Below are 22,771 nucleotides of genomic sequence, written 5' to 3'. Positions count from 1 at the left end.
AAAACACATCTTTAAATATAAGATATTTTGAAAAGATTAATGATTAAGCGTGGCAAAAAAGTTTCTGAGATTTGAGTTTTAATGTGACTTTCATATAATAAAAAGAAAGAAGTTAGTTTTAATTAAAAATCAACCCCCCATGACACAAAATTGCCTGAAGTTGAAGAAACATCCAATATTAAAATCCAGCTGTCAAAGTGCTCCTAATGAAGAGAGATGTTTAATGAAAAGGTGTTTCAGCAGTTTCAGGTAACTTGCTGATATATTCCACTTATTTCTCTTTTGAATGAAGAGAAAAGTGCTGCTGTCTCACCGCCCAGAGTAAATGACTCTCTAATGAAACGGCAGAGCAGGTGATCAAATCTGACATTTTCTCCAGAATGCGAGAACATTGTCACCCGCTGAAACGTTTGAGTTATTGTCTGTCTTTATTGAATGGAGCACTGTGATTACAGAGGAGAATAAACAAAGAGGAAATGACACACACACACGTACTCATCAGAAGTCATGACATTAGAACGCAGTTCTGTTGTTCTAAAGGTCTATATCCATTCATTTTTCTGTTCATGTGGAACTGAAGGCTGTTTTGCACAGCTGCTGAGAGTTACACTATATGACCCTACAATGCACTGTGTCGGTCTGTGTTGCCTACAGCTTATTCAACCAAACCTGGTACTAGAATTTTTAAGAATATTTAAAGATTAATAATGCATTTCAAGTATATGACAAATTTCCATTTAACTGAACAAATTAAATTATATTATGAATTATGAATGCATTTCATAAAATTGTGTATTATAAGAAAAATTTAATAATTGGTTTTAAACAATACGATTTGGTAAAAGGCAAAGCAACTACATTTGCTTTGACAATAATCAAAGAAATGTATATGTCTAGCAAAGTTAAAGATATTTAAATAAATAAATGTCAGAGCAAATTAAGAGCATGTCAGTGACTGATTTGGTATTAATGGTGTTATATATTATTTTTATGTTGTTTATAGGCTCAGGTTGAGGCTAAGAAGGAACATGAAGGTGCCGTCCATCTGTTAGAGGTGAGTAACGATGTCTTCTCATGAATGTTAGTGCATGTGTTTGTGAGTGTGCATATAAGCATGAATTTTAAATCGTATCTTGGCTGACCTTTAAAGTACAGCACATTCCACATGCGTCATCATGTATTTTCTCGTATTAGCCAAAAATCTTGCTACCATGTGAATCACATCTTAGCTAACACCGTTTTATTTTGAGTTATTCAGACAAATTTATTAAATAAACTAATAAAGTATGTTCTTGTGTACATATCCTCACTGATTAGTTTCATTATTTAATGTTTTAAACTAATGTACATCTCTTTGATGTACATTTTATGATTTATTTACCATATTCTGCTTTGTTCTTTTCATTCATTGCTGCCATTGATTGGCAATTAAGGGGGAATGGGGGGAGGGGGGAAGTACTCATGTTGGGTCTTTTGTGACTTCTGAAACTGAAGAAATGCTTGTGTGTGTAACTGTGATTTGTTTGGTTTCTTACATCTCTTGTCACTATGTTACTGGTCTTTTTTGTTTTTGTTTTTGTTTTTGTTTGTTTGCATATACAGAATCACTTGGACAGCATGCAGGTATTTTCGAGTTACTTTTCCTCAAAGTTCTCCCTCCCCGTGTGACTCATTGGGGTAGTTCCTGTCACCTCGTTTAGCTGTCCTGTCAATTACTACTCATATCCATGATCGATCTGTAAACGTTTGATCAATATATTTGATCTATATCGCCATAGATCAAAATATTGAACCGTTTTAGGAGAAACCATCAAACTTCATAGTCATTTTATACGTACCTGACAAAGTTGTTAATGTGTTTTATAAATGTTTAAGGTATAAAAACAGGTCACGTTTTGCATGCTTTTGTCTTCGATGCCAAACGATGCTTTTTATTGCATTTTTTAAACTATATATATATATATATACAGTGCTATGCATAAGTTTAGACACCCATGCTAAAGTTGACTAAAAAGAGGAATAAAAAATCATCTTTTGGAAATTGAACTCAATGCCTTAATTTAAAAAATTAGGAAAAATCCAACCTTTAAGGACACCAGTTTTCTTTGTGAATGAATAATGTAGATATTGAGAGATTGCCTAGAGATTGGCATGGAGTACTTTCCATAAGATCATCTCTCAATGCAAATCAAACCAGCTATTAGGCTAACTGAAATAAAACCATGCCAATCTCTAGGTATGGTGAAGGCTATGTGATGATGTGGGGCTATTATAATTCCAAAGGCCAAGGGAACTTTATCAGGATGCATAGTATCCTGGATCCATGAAGTACAGTAACTGGCCTTTAAAAATACAAATCTGCCTGCCTCTATGGGAATTTAACATAGGGGTGTCCAGACTTATGCACCCTGTATTTTAAGGAAGAACATTTATTTATTTACGATACATTATTCATTCACAAAGAAAATTGGTGTCCTTAAAGGTTGGATTTTTCCTATTTTTTTTTATTAAGGCATTAAGTTCAATTTCCAAAAGATGATTTTTTATTCCTCTTTTTAGTCAACTTTAGCATGGGTGTCTAAACTTATGCATAGCACTGTATATACATACATACTATTATCAATAACAGTATATAATGTTGCTAATAATTAAATTATATATTTTTATTGTTTTTAATGTTATTGATATAAAATAATTATTACATTAAATTAAAACTATTTTAACAATAAATAGTATACATGAAATAAAAATGTCAATATAAAATTAAATATAAAAAATATGATTATATTTAAATATTTTAATGAATTGTTTGTTATTGCTATGTAAAATGTATGTAAAATGGGTGGTGGCATATACTTGTCATCCAAATAGATAATTAACTAATCACAAACTCTACCATCTTTAGCGAACGGTAAAAAAAATTCTTCCACTGTAGATTTTTTAAAAAACAGATTGTTTGAAACCATCCAGCTGTACCCTCATTCCTCTTGAGAGGCAGTTTTTATTTTTTATTGTTTTGATAGTACAGATGCTTAACAGGAGATAAATGAAGATGAGGGCAGCCTATAGTTGAGGGCATGTTCATGAAAGTAAGTTTGTTCTCAGTGGTTAAAGTTTCTCATTCACTGCCTGATCTTTTCTGCTCTTCCTGTGTTGCGATGCATGTGTGCTGCCTTGTGCTGAATGCTGTTAGCGCCTCATGGATATGTGCGTTTGCAGATCAGATCAGCAACAATAAACATGACTGATGGATTGCAGGACGTGTCATGTCTTCCTTCCACCACCCTCCTTTAATTTCCTTGCCCAAAAAGCCCTGCTTAGTGATTTATGTGAACTTGTAACTGTGCATAAACATATTGCACAAGTCAATGTCCACGTTGACATGATTAAAATGCAAACTCACACCTCTAATGCAGTTAATAGTATTGATGTACAAGTATTCATGTAAGTTTCGTCAAATCATCAGGCATAAACAGCTTTTACTGTTATTTTGGCATGTGTGGTACCCTCCTCCATGTAATATTACTTCCCATTGCTAACTTCATGACCAAAAAAGAGATTTGTTGTACAATAACAGCTGAACATAGATTGACTCCTGTCTTTGTTTGATTCTGTTGGTGTCTGAAGCTGAGAAGTGTCCTTCGCACTAAGAACACAATGCGATTTTTGGTAGGAAAAACCTCCTTTTAGATGTGGGCCATTCTTGTAGTATTGTAGGTTGCTTACCACAGCTGGTAGAGTTCGTTGGCTCCATTCATTAGCTTTGTTCGGTTAGTTAATGTGAAGTGCAGATGTTAACTATTGTAAATGTCACTGCTGCTAGAGTCTTGCTTTTTATTACAGACCAGACCGAATTGGTCTCTGTACGGTGTTTAACGCTAGCCTTTCTCTTTTCCTTTTCTTTCCATCCCTCTTTTTCTTTCCAGGCTAAAGTGAGAGAACTGGAGGAAAAATGCCGGACGCAGAGTGAGCAGTTTAACCTGCTGTCTAAAGAGTTGGAGAAGTTCAGGTTGCAGGCTGGGAAGTTAGACATCCTGAGCAGCAGTCAGCTCACAGGGAGCGACTCTCCCGGTTCACCCACCAAACCCCTCACCCTCTCCCAGCTCCTCAACGGCCTCTCTGCCCCCTCCGGGAAAGGTACTGTATGCACTCTGAAGAATAGTTAACAGAGTAACGTAGAAAGCAACATGGTATGGTTTCTTTTGTGCTGAAAATCCATATTTGACATTTGACTGTTTCATTCATTCTAATTAATTTACAAAATAGTAGATAAATAAATTACCTCAAGGACCTCAACATAATTGGAATATTTTGGGCATCTTTGTCTTTGTGTTATAAAATCAATTTGCATCTGCAAACAAATAATGTTCTCAGAACTAACTTCATTTAGTCATTTTTTGCTGTTCGACAACCAGATAGTGGCTTTTTGGCTTAATTGTTAATATATATATCAATTATTTTTTTATCATTTTGAAGCTGATTTATTTGTTTAAAATAAATGGCATTTGGTTTTAAGGTTTGCCACTTTTTTTTTATTAATACTTTTATTCAGCAAGGATGCATTAAATTGATCAAAAGTTCAAGTAAAGACGTTTATAATGTTACGAAAGATTTCTATTTTAAATAAATGCTGTTTAAAAAAAAATAAAAAAATTAAGCAGCAACTCTTTGCAACATTGATAATAATAAGGAATGTTTCTTGAGCACCAAGTCAGCATATTAGAACGATTTCTGAAGGATCATGTGACACTGAAGACTGGAGTAATGAAAATTCAGCTTTCCATCACAGGAATAAATTACATTTTAAAATATATTAAAATAGAAAACAGTTCTTTTGAATTGAATTAATATTTCAATAGTTTTACTGTATTTTTGATCAAATGAATGCAGCCTTGGTGATCATAAGAGTCTTCTTTTAAAAACATGAAAAAATCTTATCGACCCCAAACTTTTGAACAGTAGTGTATAGTTTCTGTCCAAATCCCTTTTGTACATTCATTCATGTACGGGATTAATCCGTGTATCATTCGTTCAGTCGTTTTTTTATTTAATATTGAAAGTAGAAAAATGAGAAAACAGTTCCTTTTTCGATTTTCATTTTTTCCAAAAAAACGAAAAACAAGAATTCAGCTTGATTTTTCGTTTTTCGTTCTGAGGTAGAAAAATGTATAAACAGCTGGAATATTCGAATTTTACACGTGGGCGGGAATGAAACGCCCCTTTCATTTGATTTGTCAGCCGAAGATCAAACTGTCCCGTCATCAGTTCTTCCTCAGTTCTTCACTGCAGAATAAGAGTCCTCGCGGTGTGATTCCTAACACGTTTTTTGCAACTACATTTCATCTTTTTTTCCCATCAAATAACCAGACTAACATGGCTCGACACAACCCGTACTGGGAAAAACACTAGACAGGGCTTTCTTCTGTGTAGATATAAATTCACCTACGCTTTGCATCAGCTGGGTATGCCTAAATGACGGCTGTTAGCCTACATGGTCGCCCTCGCCCAGTAAATTTTTTTTAAATAATAAATGAAGATATAAATCAATATAATTAGTTGTAAATTTAATTTTTTTAACACTAATACAAAAAGAAAAGAATAATGCATTGACAATATAATATTTCTATATTAACGTAAACGCATGACATTCAGACTGACTATCTAACAACCGGAGAACAGAGAACAACAGAGATATTAAAATACATACTCTTCTGAGTTTTATGATGTAGGCCTTGTGTTTTATTAAAATTTATTAATTTATATCTCAAAGATGTGCGCTTGTACGCAGCGCACCGGGTCATGTTGAGAGGGAAACAAACGCATTTTATTATTAGCCTATTCAGAATCAGAAATAGTGTAAAAGATCGGTAAATAAAATGCAACATTAACATTATAAACACTATTAATAACATATAGGCTATGTCTATGCGTATTTTACTTCCCCTTACTGTAGCCTAGGCTATGTCAAATCCTTAAATGAATGGTAGGCCTATTCAGAAAACAACAAGAATGAAAAATAAGTAGCCACGTATAATAAAAATATAGCCTAATAGCTTATAAAAATAGCCTATTTTGTCCTTTATTATAAACAACGTATAGCCAATTTTAAACGCCAAGCCTAAACGAATTTATTTGAATCGAAACTGAACCTGTATACCGACGTTGGTTTCGCGCATCTCTCATTCGGTCCAAAGTTTCCATATTTGCAATGTAACATTTGGATGCTAACTAGTAATGTAAAGAAGGCTTTATACTTAAGTCTAATCCCAATACACGTATAGGCTAAATCAGCATCTTCACAGCAAGGGAAATGAGTTTGGAATAACAGCAAGTAGCCTACTGTGCGGCACAGCCTTTATATTGTACAACAGACCAATTAAATTAAGCAGAATAACTTTTTATATGTTTGGTTGACTGTGTTTTATTTTAATAATGAACAGGCTGCGATGTTAGCAATGCCAGAAGTGAACTGATAATAGCCTAGAGATGCTGTGTGAGCGAGCGATGCGCCGGCGACATCACTTGGATTTGTTGCTCAGCAGGGGAAATAATAATATTCTGTCGTTTAATACTCTGTCATTCGAAACAGTAACATTTATATTTTTATTTGTGTACATTCAAAATGACTACAAAATGTCATGCCTTTGGAAAATAAAGAAAACAATATGATGCGCTGCTTTAGCGCGTCTCAGTCTCCTTGAACATCTTTCTGGCGCACACCAAAAATGAACCAAAATAGAGTGAATAGCCTTCTGACGCACCTACTTTTCAAAGTCAACATTTAGATTATTTTAAGTAAAATGCATTATATAGTCACTTAAGAATAAAACACAGCGTGGTTCATGATAAAAAAAAAATAATAATAAAAACGTGACTTTACAGTTCGGAAATAGGAAAATAGCAAACCCCTGGCACTTGAGAACTCCTGGTCTACACAGAAGAAAGCCCTGTCTAGTGTTTTTCCCAGTACGGGTTGTGTCGAGCCATGTTAGTCTGGTTATTTGATGAAAAAAAAAGATGAAATGTAGTTGCAATAAACGCGTTAAGAATCACAACGCGAGGACTCTTATTCTGCAGTGCAGAACTGAGGAAGAACTGATGACGGGACAGTTTGATCTTCGGCTGACAAATCAAATGAAAGGGGCGTTTCATTCCCGCCCACGTGTAAAATTCGAATATTCCAGCTGTTTATACATTTTTCTACCTCAGAACGAAAAACGAAAACTCAAGCTGAATTCTTGTTTTTCGTTGTTTTGGAAAAAATGAAAATCGAAAAAGGAACTGTTTTCTCATTTTTCTACTTTCAATATTAAATAAAAAAACGACTGAACGAATGATACACGGATTGGGATTGATTGATTATAGTTCACTTCATATTTGTTTATCTTCAGTTTGCCATCTTTTATCCCTTACCTTTCCAATTAGACCATATGAAACCATATCTAATGCTGAAAAATCTGAAGGCTGATAAGATCAACAGCAGTGATGATGTGCTGAGATGGGGCTGTACACAGTAATGAAGTAATCAGTCACTTTTGTGTGTGTGTGTGAAGGTAATGAGGATTCAATGAGTAAGATCTCAGAGCTCATTCGGCCTCTGCAGATGACTGAGGGGGAGAAGGTAGAGCTCCTGTCTGTTAAACCCACCTTCCTGTCACGAAGCACACCCTCCAGCCCACGACGGGCCTTCCTCTCAGAGGTGCGGCCCGTCATCGCCACTGCTGTGAGTATCTCAAACAAACCAACCAGTCAGTGTCAGTTCATTTTACCTTTAATGTTAACCCTTCACACTTTCATTTTAGTTGAATATTTTAAACCGAAAGTTAAATATATAAAAAGAAGTGCGGTTCTACAGAATAAAATAGTTTAGATTAACATTCATCTGAATGAAATACCTGTGCTTGTCATGAACTGGATTATTTTATTATTTTATAATGTTTCCTGGGGTGCCCTTATAATGTTAGTATGATTTTTCACATTAAAAAAATTTCATAATCTAGAAATAAAAGGCATTTTTCCAAGCCTGATTTGAACGCTATGTTTGAAGGGGCGTGTCTGCTGTGAGACTTCAGTGTAAACGCCCACTGCTGTGATTGGCTGACATGTTTGCATATGAAATAGCTAGTATTACAAGTGGAACTCTCTCGAAATCTTTTACTACGTTTTTACTATTACAGCTATCGAGATTAACGAATGGTGAAAAGTTAGATGTATTCCCATCGCATTAAAGGTTACGGTGATGAGCACTGAGCAGATGACATACAGTCTGTTGATCGCGTGAATGCAATTTCTGCACTTTCACGAATGCTTTCACCAAATAACAATGCAAACATGATGTAAATACAGTAAGAGCTTCGTTGTACATTGTAACAGCATCATTGATTACATAACATTTTGGCAAGTGTCCAGATAAACTCACGCTGTGTGATTGACAGCTTGGGCGATTGGAAAGAGCATTCTTTGATCGCTTTCTGTATGTAATTTAATCACAGTTTAAATAAGATTATTTTCATCCTACTAAGAGAAACGACATGAAGTTGATCGCTTAGTCACTGACTTGATTTACTGATGCATAAACAGTATTGAACGATTTTGAGAGATAATCTGTCTGAACTTGAATAATTATACATCAGAAATCACTGGTCACAGATCAGGCATTAGAATAAACATGATTACTTGCATGTTTGGGGCGTTGCTGGCAGATCCATATCGTCTGCGCCGAAATTTACCAAATAATCCACAGTAAAATGAATAATGCACTGCTGAGACATTCACATTGGTCTTTCGCTGCTCGTGACATCATAAGTCACCACTTTTTAGATCCTGTCGTTTTCTGGCCTTAGTTTCAATAAAAGCAAGTTTTTGGAATAACATGGAAGTTTTGAAACTTACAGGGTATTTTTTATAGTATAACGAACTCTTAACTGTCAAAAGATCAAGGAAAATTTGAATTCTCAGTTCATGACCCCTAAATAGGTTTTAGACTTTTGTTCTGTGTGTAAAGTAAATGCAAGAATTAGAACCGATTAAGGCAGCTACAGATGGCTAAAAAAATTCCAAATAAATGTAAGAAAGAAGTCTAATAGCAATTCAGTATGCGAATATTACAATGATTTAACCCCTTCATTTTGAAAGGCAACAATGCAAATCAATGGAGAATTTTCAATAATTTTTTTTTAAATAATTTAAAATTTGACTGAAATTTATTATAAAGTTAAAATTTATAAAACACTGAAATTGTCTACAAAATAAAGTTTGTATAGAGTCAAATGAATAGAATAGAATCTATTCTAACATATAAAAACCCAACAGAGAAAAGTAGATTCTAGTAGTGTGTCGTACCACAGTGATTTGGCCGTTATGAGAATAATTACAGTATACACTGACAGACTGTGTGTGTGTGTGTGTGTGTGTGTGTGTGTGTGTGTGTGTGTGTGTGTGTGTGTGTGTGTGTGTGTGTGTGTGTGTGTGTGTGTGTGTGTGTGTGTGTGTGTGTGTGTGTGTGTGTGTGTGTGTGTGTGTGTGTGTGAGAGAGAAATTGTGTGTGGGTGTGAATAGTCCAATCTGTCTGCTCAGACTGTGCTCCGCTGGTGCTATTGGCTTAATCGCCCACATTATCAGATTGCACACGGGAATTTGTTCTCAATTAATTCAGATTTCAGTTTTTCCCTAAAAAATTATCAAAAATCAAAACGTAAAAACCATGTATTCTCTTTACAACCCATTGATTTGTCATTGACATTCTTAGGCTTTGTTCACACTGCACACAATCAGATTTGGTTTTCAAATCCGATCTTGAGGTCTAAGAGTTTCAGTGGGCGTAGCAAGTCATGCCCTGGTCCCATATGCAAGACATTTTTAATGCCCCCTTTCTCTTTTAGATGGATAAAGAGCCCGGATCGTCCCCCAGGTCTAAGTCCAGATACACAGGCAAAGTGAGACTGTGTGTTGCCCGTTACAAGTAAGTAGATCCACTACAGCTGTTGTAACATGTTACCATACGTTACAATTGGACGTTTGCTGTAATAATAGGTTATAGTGTGTCATTAGCTGTAATGATTTGTTATATCATGCCATTAGCTGTAATGATTAGGTGTAGAATAGCATTAGGGACTGTATCAAGTCTGTGTTAAGTACAAGTTAAGTGTATCAACAACATCTGTGCACACAATCAATTACCACGGACGAGAATTTTTTGACTCATCTACCAAGCACAGCAGATAAACATTTAAAATACGCTGTCATACAATCATAGGAAAGATTTACCAAAAATGCGAGCTTCACATTTTTGCTTTAAACCTTTCAGCCAGCTTGCCCAATGGCTCCACTAGCGTCACCAGATGGTTGTTACTGAAATAATGAAAAATAATGTTTCAAACAGGTTGCACTCCACTATATCAAGCTGGCCGGGATGCCCGAACAAACCAAGCAATGTTTTGTGCTGTAGCTGCCACAGAGCTACAGTGTTTAACATTTCAGGGAAATTAACCTACTCTACCAATTGCTTAGTTATATCAGCATTTTCCACTAATAGTTAACCATCAAAACATATACATTTCTTCTTTAGGTTTGATTTAATCAAGAATATACCTTACAAAATAGGGTAAAAAAAAGAAAAAAGATCATGAATTGAATACAGCATGTCCTCTGTGCAGTTATAACCCTTACGATGGCCCCAATGAGCATCCTGAAGCAGAGCTCCCCCTGGTGGCTGGGAAGTACCTGTATGTTTATGGGACCATGGATGAGGACGGCTTCTATGAAGGTATATCATAATACAGGACTACTTCAGAGTGTTTATATACTATCATTCAAAAGTTTGAGGTCAATACGATTTTTTAATACGAGTCTCTTCAAAGTATTCTGCTCAACAAGGTTGCATTTATTTGATCAAATAAATTGCGAAATATGATTACAATTTAAAATAACTGTTTTCTATTTGAATAAAATGTCATTTATTCCTGTGAAGGCAAAGCTTAATTTTCACAGTCTTTTCTTCAGTCTTAGGTGTCACATGATAAAAGTTCAAAAAGTAAAAAAATAGAAGCCTTTTGTAACATTTTAAATGCCTTTACTGTCACCTTTATTGTCATCAATTTAATGCATCTTATTGAATAAAAGTGTTAATTTCTTGAATTGAAAAAAAATCTTACTGACCCCAGTCTTTTAAATAGTAGTGTTCGACTGCTGCTGTTTCCTCAGTGTGAACAATATATTGTAAGCAGTCAGAATTGTTAAAGATCCTATGAAGACATTGACAAGTGCAGTTTTCTTTCCCATGTTGACATATTTCCTAATAACAATATCTTTTTGTAGCATGAATAGTCTTTTCTCCCTCATGCTCTTTTTCACCACTCAATGCCCTTTTCTGCACTTCAGGGGAGTTGTTGGATGGACAGCAGGGTCTCGTTCCCTCCAACTTTGTGGACTTTGTCCAGGATGAGGAGCTTCCCTCGATTCCTCTCTTGGACCGCATCAAGGAACCGTCCTACCTCAACCACAGCCCCCCCTCCATGCCGAGCAGCGCCGTGAGCACACTCAGCACGCTGCTCTCGGACAGGCTGGATGCCCTGGGCTCGGGTACCGGGACGGGCACCAGCAGCAGCAGTGGGGTGAGCAGCTTGGGCATGAGCATTGGGCTGGGCATGGACTTTCTGGGACCCTGCAGCAACGGCACAGGCACGCTGGACGTGAACATTGATGAGATCGGAGAAGACATCGTGCCTTACCCCCGCCGCATTACCTTGATCAAACAGCTGGCCAAGAGTGTCATTATAAGCTGGGAGCCTCCAGTGGTTTTGCCTGGGTGGACGCCCATCAGTGGCTACAACGTGCTGGTGGATCAGGAGGTGCGCATGAGCGTGCCCTTCGGCGGCCGCACCAAGTCTTTGATCGAGAAGCTGAACCTGGCCTCCTGTACTCACCGCATCTCCATCCAGAGCATGACAGAGCGGGGGCTCTCCGATCCGCTGCGCTGCACACTGCTGGTGGGGAAAGATGTGGTGGTGGCACCCTATTACCTTCGTGTGGAGAACATCACACAAGTTTCGGCTGAACTCACCTGGATGCCGAGCAACAGTAACTACAGCCACATGATCTTCCTGAATGATGGGGAGTATGATGTAGTGAAGCCTGGAGGGTACAAATACCACTTCTACAACCTGAAGCCCATGACTGTGTATAAGATACGGGTGGTGGCCCGACCCCATCAGATGCCCTGGCAGCTTCCCCTTGAGCAGAGGGAGAAGAAGGAGGTCTCGGTGGAGTTCTGCACACAGCCAGCCGGTGAGTGCACTCTCTGCATGTTCATTTCTTATTGCTAAGTGATTTTACATCTTATTACTAGCGCTGTTAATCGATTGAAACATTCAGTCAGATTAATTGCATAATATTTCGTTGCGTCGCAGATCGCCATGCGTTCTTGCAAAAACGTGAAGTTGATACTTCAAGATTGAATTGCTTCAATGGTAGGAACATTTCTTATTACAGAATTTACATACAAGTAAGGGGCCATGATTAATTGCATTGTTGCTGTTGTTGTTGTTTTCTATTAAATATATAGACATTATATAATTGTAATATGAAGTAAGATGCAATTACTATACAGTTAACTATTTATTATATAATATTTAAAAATAATAAATATATTGATAAATATTAATTATTATTTTATTAAGAAATTATTACTTTTATTCAGCAAGGATGCATTAACTAGATTAAAAGTAACAGTAAATACATTTATAATGTTACAAAAGATTTCTGTTTCAAATAAATGCTGTTCTTTTGAATGAATCCTGAAAAACCGTCTCACGGATTCCACGAAAAGATTAATATTGATAATAATAAGAAATGTTTCTTATGCACCAAGTCAGCATATTAGAATGATTTCTGAAGGATCATGTGACACTGAGGACTGGAGTAATGATGCTGAAAATTCAGCTTTACCATCACAGGAATACATTACATTTTAAAATATATTCAAATATAAAACTGTATGTTTTTAAAAAGAATAATATTTCACAATATTACTAATTTACTATATTATTGATCAAATAAATGCAGCCTTGGTGATCATAAGAGATTTCTTCCAAAAACATTATAAAATCTTACTGACCCATAACTTTTTATTTTAACTGCAGTAAATTGACATGTTAAATTGTCAGCCCAAGTTATCACTTATTTGCTACTAACCCCACCTTTTTTAAATACTCATCCTATTCTGAATGAATAATAAGAATACCTGGATTTTTACAGTACATTTTTATCAAGAATTTTTCTCAAAACTTGTCACCACCATGCCAGGGTATTATCCGTGGTTGCTAGGCTGTTGCTAAGTGCTTTCTACCTTGTTCTGATTCTGAGTGGTTATTAGTACAAAACAGTGCAGTGTCTATGGTGTTGTGACATGGTTGTGAAGTTGTTGCTAGCAGTTTTTTAAAGGGGTGGTTGAATATGATTTCACTTTTTTTTTTAAACTCTAGTTAGTGTGTAATGTTGCTGTTTGAGCATAAACAACATCTGCAAAGTTACAATGCTCAAAGTTCAAAGAAAAGGGAGATATTTGCTTTTTTTTAAATTGCTTTAACTACAACAAACGGCTGGTAAAGGACCACACGACATTCCTCCCGGGTTAGTGACATCATGAACCCTAAAATTTACATAAACCCGCCCACGGATTTATAGATTATCAAGACAGAATATGCTAATCAATGACTAGAAGATAACTACACATAAGCTACACAAATTCATCAACTAACCATTCGGAAATGTTGTCTACATGTTGTCACTTCTTCTTGAGTCTCTCCATCATTGTCTGACTCCGGTTTGAACATAAAAGACTTAAAGTTTTAGAAATTTTCAGTGCATGTCTGTGTGAGGTAAAAGGACACAAGCTGTTGTAGCTCCGCCCTCTGTGCTGGGAGCAGCAGCTCATTTGCATTTAAAGAGACAGACACAAAAAGGGTGCGTTTTTGCTCACCCTCAAAAAGTGACAACTTTAACATGCTATATAAAATATCTGTGGGGTATTTTGAGCTAAAACTTCACACACACACACTCTGGCGACATCAGAGACTTATTTTACATCTTGTGAAAAGGGCATTATACCACCCCTTTAAAGTGTTTGGGGTGGTTGCTATCCAATTAATCCAACTGATCCTTGACCGTGTCGAATTAGTTAAGGCTATTTATGGTGACCTAAATCTAAAATTTGTAAAAGTTTTCTTGCTCCCTGCTTTTAAATATTTTTGTACCCCTGTATTTTTATTTATTTATTTCCAGGCCAAAAAACATCTGCAATACCTTGTTTTTAGGGTATATCTCAAGAATTAGGATTACTGGTACCTCAAAATGAGCACAATGTTGGACCATACCCAACAACAAATGTTAAAATCTCAAATTTTGATCATGACAGGGACTAAAATTGACAGAAAGCCTAATCAAGGTTTATGTTTTCGGATCAAAATACATTGAATTAGTATCCTTGGTCTTTTTAATCCCACAATACCACCCATGCAGTGCTTATTTTGAGCCGGATCCTGTTCCGTAAAATGTCAAATGTTCGTTTTTTGTGTTCCAGTATTTGTTTTTAAACGATCCGACATTAGCAAGTGCATTACATGGTGACAGTGCGTGCACACGTGTGAGACAGAGCTAGCGCGAGTTTATGCAGATGTATTTGGAGGTTATGTTTTGCTATTGGCCCTCAACATATATATTTTTGACCAATCAGCTTTCTTAAGTTCAAAATCACTCTCATTGGTTGGTGATTACTGCTCACTGTTTTGCCCACGGTGAGCAGCGGAAAGTTTGGAGTGTAAATATCTGACTAATTATTTTAATAAAAAGAAGTTAATTTCTTCAAAATGTCAAAAAGACAGTCAAGCATATTTAAGATTTTAAAGCTGGTGGTGTTTATGGTCAAAAGAGATGCACCCCTGGACAACTCTAATACTAATCAGGATAGCGGGAGACACAAGCAACGGGAGTTAGTTCAGAAATTGATCGAATGAGGCAACAACGTCGTCGGTGAGAGAATATCACTGATCAGCTGAATGATATTTGGTCTCAATGTAGACAGAATACGTGGCGGAATAAGGTGTAGGGCCGTGCAGAAACTTGTGAATGATGCTTTTATAGTTGTGCCATCACAGTTTAGTGACGTCATGTTCCAGGAAAACTAAAGTTGTATGGTCAGTTTGGTCACAGCAATTTAATTGTTGTTTTGGTTCCGACAATTATTCATTTACAAATTAATTACTGCACCTACATCTAGAAATGTTTAACTTTTTTTCCAACTTTTAAGGGCCAATTATCAAAATATCTGTACTCTGAGCAGACTCTGATAAAATTGGACTGGAGGGAACAAGTTTGTCTTAGTATCTACCAATTCCTATGAGACCAGCCATCATAATCCTTGTCCAATTATATTCTCATCCAAATATTTTGAAGATGGTGCTTCCTCAGAGAATATCATATAAGTTGTCAGGTGTTTGTGGGAGTTCCTCATGTGTCAGATAACAGTTAACATTAGGCGTGTAACCTTGATGTTTGCTATGCTGTTTCTGTTCATCAATTCACCCTGCTAAAGGAGGAAGACTGAGAGTTTAGTGCTCCATAATGAGCTTCCTACCCTAGAGAGACTGTAGACAAGCACAAGCTGCCTTCATTAAAAGAACCCTATGGCATGTTAACGCAAAAAAAACGAAGAGTTGTCGCTCTGGTTTTATTACGCAGACGTCTACCTGAGATGTTGATCAACCGAGTTACGTTTTGCTTTTCTTCATCTCTCCACGCTGTTCCCAGAGGACCCTGAAGATGCCTTGCTTTTAAGCTTTGGAGTACAGACGAACGAGAGCGGAGGAAATGAATGAATGCGTGATGAATGGAAATGCGTTTGCCGCAGTAGGGAAGCGGAGCGACTGAAGATGAAAAGAGGCAGAATCAGAGAGGATGTGAGAAAGGCGAGGGCGGAGGGGGAGAACAGGGGGATGCCCGGTATTCTGCTTCTGAGGGAGTCCTCGCTTGCTCCTTCTTTACTGTCTCCCACATTTCACACTGGCTCACACACTCACAGACGTATACACGCTCGTCGCAATGCCAAGAAGCAGAGCAGACATGCATATGAGGATGCTTTCAGTGCCAGCTCATTTTTTTCCCCTCCGATCCTGAGTGTGACAGCCATTGTCCAGGGAGGAAATGAAAGGCCATCAGCATTATTATGGCTGTCTCCTGCCGTGCCGTGGCTCTCAGCAAAGCCTGTGATCATTAACAGTTGCAGATTTTATTGGTATAGAATGTTAATTAATCCTAATGTTCTGTTTGGTGTTGAGAGAAGACCATTTATCTCTGAAGACCCATTTAATATCTCATAAATCACTATGGTTGATACTCCATGACTTATTCTAGTCTTACAGTGGGGGGCGGCCCTGTTTTTTGCCTATATGAAGACACGAATGCATGAACTTCATCTCCAGACTCTAGATCCGCTCTGAAAGTCACTTCGTGAGCATTTAACCGCTTCATTTGAGAAAAACTATCATCATCATGTCATAAACACACAGAAAACTCAAAGGTCTTCACGGCAACCCGTCAAAATAAATCGGTTTAACTTGACAGAAATATATTAGTTGTACAGTAGAATTTAGATATGTCTCAGTGTAATAAAAAAGGTCACTATTTTATTAATAAAATACTATTTATAAGTGAATAATAAAAAAGATTAATGTATAATGTAATAAAAAAGGACACTATTTTATTAATAAGTGAATAATAAACATTAAAACATTATTTTAAGGAATAATCAAAATTATTTAAGCATTTCATTGTGTTAAATGCCATCACAGTTCTTGTCTACTAAAACACTTATTAAAACTGAATGGTTTCCCAGTGACAAGCTCTCACTTAAAGCAGAACTCGGCAACTCTAGCGAACTCTAGTCACTTCTTCGCTGATTTTCTCTTTTGTTGTCGCATGTTTTCCCCACGAGCTCCCCCTACAGCTGTGGGGGGGGCGTATATTTCACAACACGGTCGTAAAAAACTCACTTGCGGCGGCCTCCTCCCCCTCTCTACCGCTGTTTGTTTTGATCGGAGCAAGCCAACTGTATCGTGTGTAGCTATGTCTACCGAGGTGGGTAATCTGGTAATACATCATACATGCGTGGGTGTTTATGTCGAATTGCCGTAAAGCAATTCGTGTTTCACGCTCGTTCTCGTTCTCGTTCTCGCTTCTCACGAGACTTCTAATTTCTATCTTGCCGGGACGGTAGTCCCCAAGTTGCAAGGTTGGTTTTCCGCCTGGGAACGCTGGGGGGAGCGGGGAAAGTCACCAATATCACCAGGACAGGTTGTTTAACCATCCAAATGATTTCTAGACAGTTTTATTAAGTTAAAAAAGTTACAAAGTTCTGCTTTAAACAATCAAATAAGAGAAGCCATCCTGATGTCAGAGAGCAAGTAGGTTTGAACTCTTCGATGAATCACACTAATCCACAATGATCACTTCAATTATCAGAAAAAACACAAGACTGAATTGGTGTGAAAAAAAATTCATAGATTTTTTTATTTTTATGTTGTATAAGTTTAATGATTCATAATACATGATTTCAATTAATTAGACATGTTTTTTGATTAAACATTTTTTTACACCACGTATCTGTAACGCCCGCTCCGTGACACTAGCAGTTTTTTTTCCCCTAGGATTTTTTTCCCCCTAGGGTCTACCTCCACCCCCCGAAACAAATCCTAGGGGAAACACTGTCTTATGTGGACTGATTATGAGAACTTGATAGCACACTCCCAGTCTTTAACTAACAATGCTGTACTACTTATGTTTGAGTACTTCTCATATACTGCAGATATGGTTAATGTGCTAAGATTAATAATCATCTTTTTGTTTGATGTCTCTTCACTGTAGAGATAAACTTTTTTTTATTGTATTTTTCCAATTGTTCAGCTGACCTCAGTCACAACATCGCTAGAATGGTTACCAGCCACATTTCTGACGTTTGTATTTACACTACCGTTCAAATGTTTTTATTGTTAATATAAGAAGTCACTTGTCTGCTCTCTTTTCTTATTTTGCTTTGGCAGCAGGCTAAACAAAGCCTCAGAAAAGGTCGTAGACATAAGTCAGGGTCAAACTCTCTTTACTGGAGACCAGTTTGTGAAACTGCAACACATATAAACAAAGAAATTGAAAAAATACTACCTCTTACAAAGTTAGTCACTTCACATGGCTCAAAACAGTATGTAAGATGCATATAAATCACCTTTACTCAACATAGCGATGTAAGAGATGAATAAACAATCTAGCATCACAATTATGTGCCTCGAGTTACATTTAGCATTTCACATGTAAATAGTTCTTAAACATACAGTATGCATAACTTATAAAAATTCACATAATCATATTACTGCATAAATAAACTTTTTAAACTTACAGATTGTGCTTTTGGGATGGACGTAGATGGACATAGATGCACATCTGCACAATGAGCTCTGAAATCCAAATGGCTGATGTATTACTCAAAGTGACAGATCTTAAAATGACCACGAGGTGTCAGTACTGACAAAATAAACTAGAATATTACTAGGACCAGGATACTCACCAAGGCTGCATTTATTTTATTTAAAAAATAAAAATACATTAAAAACAGTAATATTGTGAAATATTACAATTAAAAGAACTGTTTTGTAATTTAATATATTTTTAAATGTAATTTATTCCTGTGATATTAAGGCGTTTACGTCTATAGTTATTACGATATTATTACGATAATAAGTCATTACGTCTTCAGTGTCAAATTATCCTTCAGAAAACATTTTAATGTGCTGATTTGGTGTCCAATAAACATTTATAATTATTATCAACCTGTGATACATTTCAGGAGTCTTCAGTAAATGAAAAGTTCAAAAGAATACCATTTATTTGAAAGAAATCTTTTGTAGCATTGTTAATGTCTTTACTGTCACTTTTGATCACTTTAAAGCGTCTTTGCTAAATAAATAAAAATATTAATTTCTTTACTACTAATAACAATACTACTTACCATAAACTTTTGAACGGTAGTGTATCTTTTCAATTAAAAAGCCATAATATTTGCCAGTGTTAATTAAGCTGTAAAATCACCCACCATGAGGTGCTTTCAGTCTTCAGCATTGTGGTTACTGTGTGTTTAAGCATTTACATAGTGGTTGGTGTGCAAAAGCACAATTTACTGTACCTTATAAAGTAAAAACATTTTATAATTGTCATCTAATTTTATAAGCTTTCATTTTGCAGTGTTACCTTCAATAGAATTTAGAAGAATTTGTGAAAACCCAGTTTAGTTTCAATATATCAGAAGTGGCTATGTGCAAACCAGCTCTATAGTTTTAAAGAACATGAAGACAATGCAAAGAAATCATGCTTTTAAAGTCTGAAAAGAATGTGTTTTTCTCCCACAATGCCTATCTCTGATGTATTTTCTTTATTATTGATGCTTTTAATTGATATAGAACGTTAATTAAGGGAAGGCCACTCATGATGGAACGGTCCTGCTCGCAGATTATCGAATTTCTAGCACAGTGGACTGCATGCCTCAGGACATCTTGATGTCTTGAGATAAATGAACCTTCGGTCTAGTCTAGTGCGTAGTGTGTTCCCCACCTACAGACTGTGTAATGTATACAGGGCAATGTAAACCCATCTGCGGGCTTCCCTGTGGACTATCAGCGCAAGCTTTTATCACGTGATGCCCATCTTCAGGCATTTAGCCGTGCAGCGGTAGCCTCAAATGAAGGCCTGATCAGATAAAGACAGCCTTTGAGCTGTTTTCAATTACAGAGCATTGATCCAGTTCCTCTGGATCAGCTTCACAAATTACATGATCCACTTTTAGCTCCACTGTCTTTCCACAGGCTCTCAGCCATGCCCCCTGACGTCTCTGGACCGATCGGCGCTCCGATGCGCCCCGTGGGCTCTGATCAGTGAGGGGTGGTCATTGATTAAGCGCTCCCCGATGATCTGTCATGTGGTGGGCAGAGAAGTGATCATTGTGGATTAGTGTGATTCATCGAAGAGTTCAAACCTACCTGCTCTCTGACATCAGGATGGCTTCTCTTAATTGATTGTTTAAGTGAGAGCTTGTCACTGGGAAACCATTCAGTTTTAATTAGTGTTTTAGTAGACAAGAACTGTGATAGCATTTAACACAATGAAATGCTCTTCACACTTGTCTGTGCACAAAGATGGCGCCGTTATTTACACGTGTATCAAGAGAAAGTGGTGAGAATGGTGAGTCTTTCTGTCGAGTTGTCCTGATGGGCTGCATGCAAAGACATAGATGATTTATATGAGCCAGTTCTTTTTAGCGAATCAAAATATATACAGTACAGCGTGACCATACTGTTAAGTCACGAGCAACTACTCTTATGAGCCGGTTCTTATGAGCAAATCAAAAATATACTGTGCAACCAGAGTAGTCTGATTCATGAGCAAATTATTCTTATGAGCCGGTTCCTTTTAGCACAGACAGAGTAGCTGGATCCATGAGCAAATGACTCTTATGAACTAGTACGTTTTAGCGAATCAAAAAATATACTACAGCGCAACCAGAGTAACTGGATTCACAAGTAAATGATTCTTATGAGGCAGTTTTTTCTTTTTTCAGAGCAACTGGATTCACAATTCACGTCTGTTCAGTAGATGATGCAGCTCTAACAAACCTTTCAAACAAATGCTAGAGAAATAAAGTTCAACTTTCTTACTTCAGCATTAAAAAAAAAAGTGACGTTTTTTGCTTATTTGTACGGTTGAATTGGGTCATCGAAGGTCAGCAGCAAAGACATTGATTAATAAAGTGAAATTAAATACATAAAAGTATTTTTGTTTTATTTAACATATTTAATTATTGCAGGTTTGGCGGAGTTGGCATTTCACTGTATTTATTTATATTGAGGAATACTGAATCTGTTTTTGTGCAAGTGAAATGAGTAAATGTCTGCTCACATTTAGTCTAGAACTACAATAACCATCATGTTCACACAACGCCTCTGCATTAACTCGATTTCTTTCAACATGAGGACAAGAGAGGTGTCAGTCAATAAATGGGAAAACAAAATAACTTTTATTAATTATTTGAAAAAAACTTTGCGAATTTAAAGTAACTGTTACTTTCCTAGTTACTTGGAAAAAAGTAATCTGATTATGTAACTCGCTACTTTTATTGCGCTCGCCAAACACTGGTCATGAGCCATTTCTTTTAAAGGTGCACTGTGTCATTTTTAGCGGCATCTAGTGTTGAGGTTGCGAATTGCAACCAACAGAAGTTACGGTGGCCGACAGGAAAAGATGTCGTAGTCTGAGACAGCAGAGAGTAGCCAGTTAAGCAATGAGGTTTCTTTACAAAGATAAATTAAGAAATTAGGTTTACTTAATTATTCAGTTGAATGATATGTTATTGCAGATATTATTGTTACTTGTTCATCATTGTGTCAGTGTTTTATTCGCTGACTTTAGCTTACTTCTTTTGCACGAAGAACAACATAGTGACGAAACACGTTTGTCCGTTTAGGGCTACTGTATAAACATGTCGGCGCATTTCAATGTAAGGGAAACCTGTGGTGTATGTAAATAGAAATGGCTCATTCTAAGGTAATAAAAACATAACGGTTTATTAAGTAAGGTCTTTATACACCACTAAAAACATAGTTATGGAAGAAGAGTTACTGGTTTGAATCAGTCTGAAGCACTGCCCTGTATAATGTACAGCATTAGCAGAGAGAAAATGTCTTTCTATATGGAAAATATGTAAACATAATTGGAATCGAATCCAAATTAGAATCAAATCGAATCAAATTGAGATTTTCTGAATCAGAATCAAATCAAATCAGTAAATCTGTATCGTTACCCAGCTCTAATGAACAATCTTTTCAATTGAACCTAAGCAAGAGATGAGGCGAATGACGTCTGCTCGTCTCTTTCTCTTGATTTCTCTCTCTCTTTCACTCTAGCACTGTTACAGGTGTATACAAAACAGCTGAAGTGATAACTGGACATTGTTTGTTTTAGCTTCTGAGATGGTGCGGCCCATTGCTGGCAGCCATATATAACACTGGGATTAAGACGAATCAGCCCACATAAAATCAGAGTGCTGACATAAGCAAATACACTATGATAGTCTTTGCACAGCTGGCGTCCCTTTCGGCTGTAAAATGCACGCACATTTACATGCCCATTACACATGCATCATATTTTCATGCACAAGCATGCACATGTTTCTGAAAGCATAATGCATGTCACAGCCCACCCACAAACACACACATTTGCTTGAATCATGATAAAAGTGTAGCAACTCACACATTTTGTGTCAGTATTCTGTTATTTCATGAACATCCTCTTTTTTGTCTTTTCTTCTTTTTTTTTCAGGTCCTCCTTTACCTCCTCAGGATGTGCAAGTTCAGTTGGGACAGACACCTGGAGTCTTGCAGATCCGGTGGAAGCCCCCTCCCCTCACTTCTACCGGCACTTCCAATGGAGCCAGTGTAATCGGCTACATAGTCTGCACTAAAGGTCAAAAGGTGAAGTTATGCTGCTGATTCTTACTATCATCATGCCATTTACTCATAACAGCTACTGATTTGCAACAAGCTGTGTGCCCTGCTTATGAAGCCAATGAAAGGTCCAAGATCAGCTTTGTAGGTTGAACATGTTATGCTAGTTCACGTGTTTGGAGTGCAGGTTTCATTCTGCTCACTGGCGCCATCTGGGGATCGCTTGTGTCACTAGA

The 22,771-nt window shown here is 36.8% G+C and overlaps 1 protein-coding gene across 3 annotated transcripts in view; it reads left to right on the top strand.

Annotated features, from left to right (window-relative positions):
* Positions 1–22,771, top strand: part of rimbp2b (RIMS binding protein 2b) — a 157,492-nt gene that overhangs the window by 107,546 nt on the left and 27,175 nt on the right. For all 3 annotated transcript variants that reach the window (XM_084389491.1, XM_084389490.1, XM_084389492.1), the window contains exons 8-17: positions 1,004–1,054; positions 1,603–1,623; positions 3,628–3,669; positions 3,927–4,137; positions 7,554–7,723; positions 9,882–9,961; positions 10,656–10,765; positions 11,380–12,285; positions 12,408–12,467; positions 22,411–22,562. In XM_084389491.1, the coding sequence (XP_084245617.1) occupies positions 1,004–1,054; positions 1,603–1,623; positions 3,628–3,669; positions 3,927–4,137; positions 7,554–7,723; positions 9,882–9,961; positions 10,656–10,765; positions 11,380–12,285; positions 12,408–12,467; positions 22,411–22,562 (1,803 nt within the window). The remainder of the gene's footprint in view (positions 1–1,003; positions 1,055–1,602; positions 1,624–3,627; positions 3,670–3,926; positions 4,138–7,553; positions 7,724–9,881; positions 9,962–10,655; positions 10,766–11,379; positions 12,286–12,407; positions 12,468–22,410; positions 22,563–22,771) is intronic.

Source organism: Rutilus rutilus, assembly GCF_951802725.1.
Source record: "Rutilus rutilus genome assembly, chromosome: 19".
NCBI classification, from domain to species: Eukaryota; Metazoa; Chordata; class Actinopteri; order Cypriniformes; family Leuciscidae; genus Rutilus; species Rutilus rutilus.
Note: the sequence above shows the minus strand (reverse complement) of the source record. Positions and strands in the feature narration are given on the sequence as shown.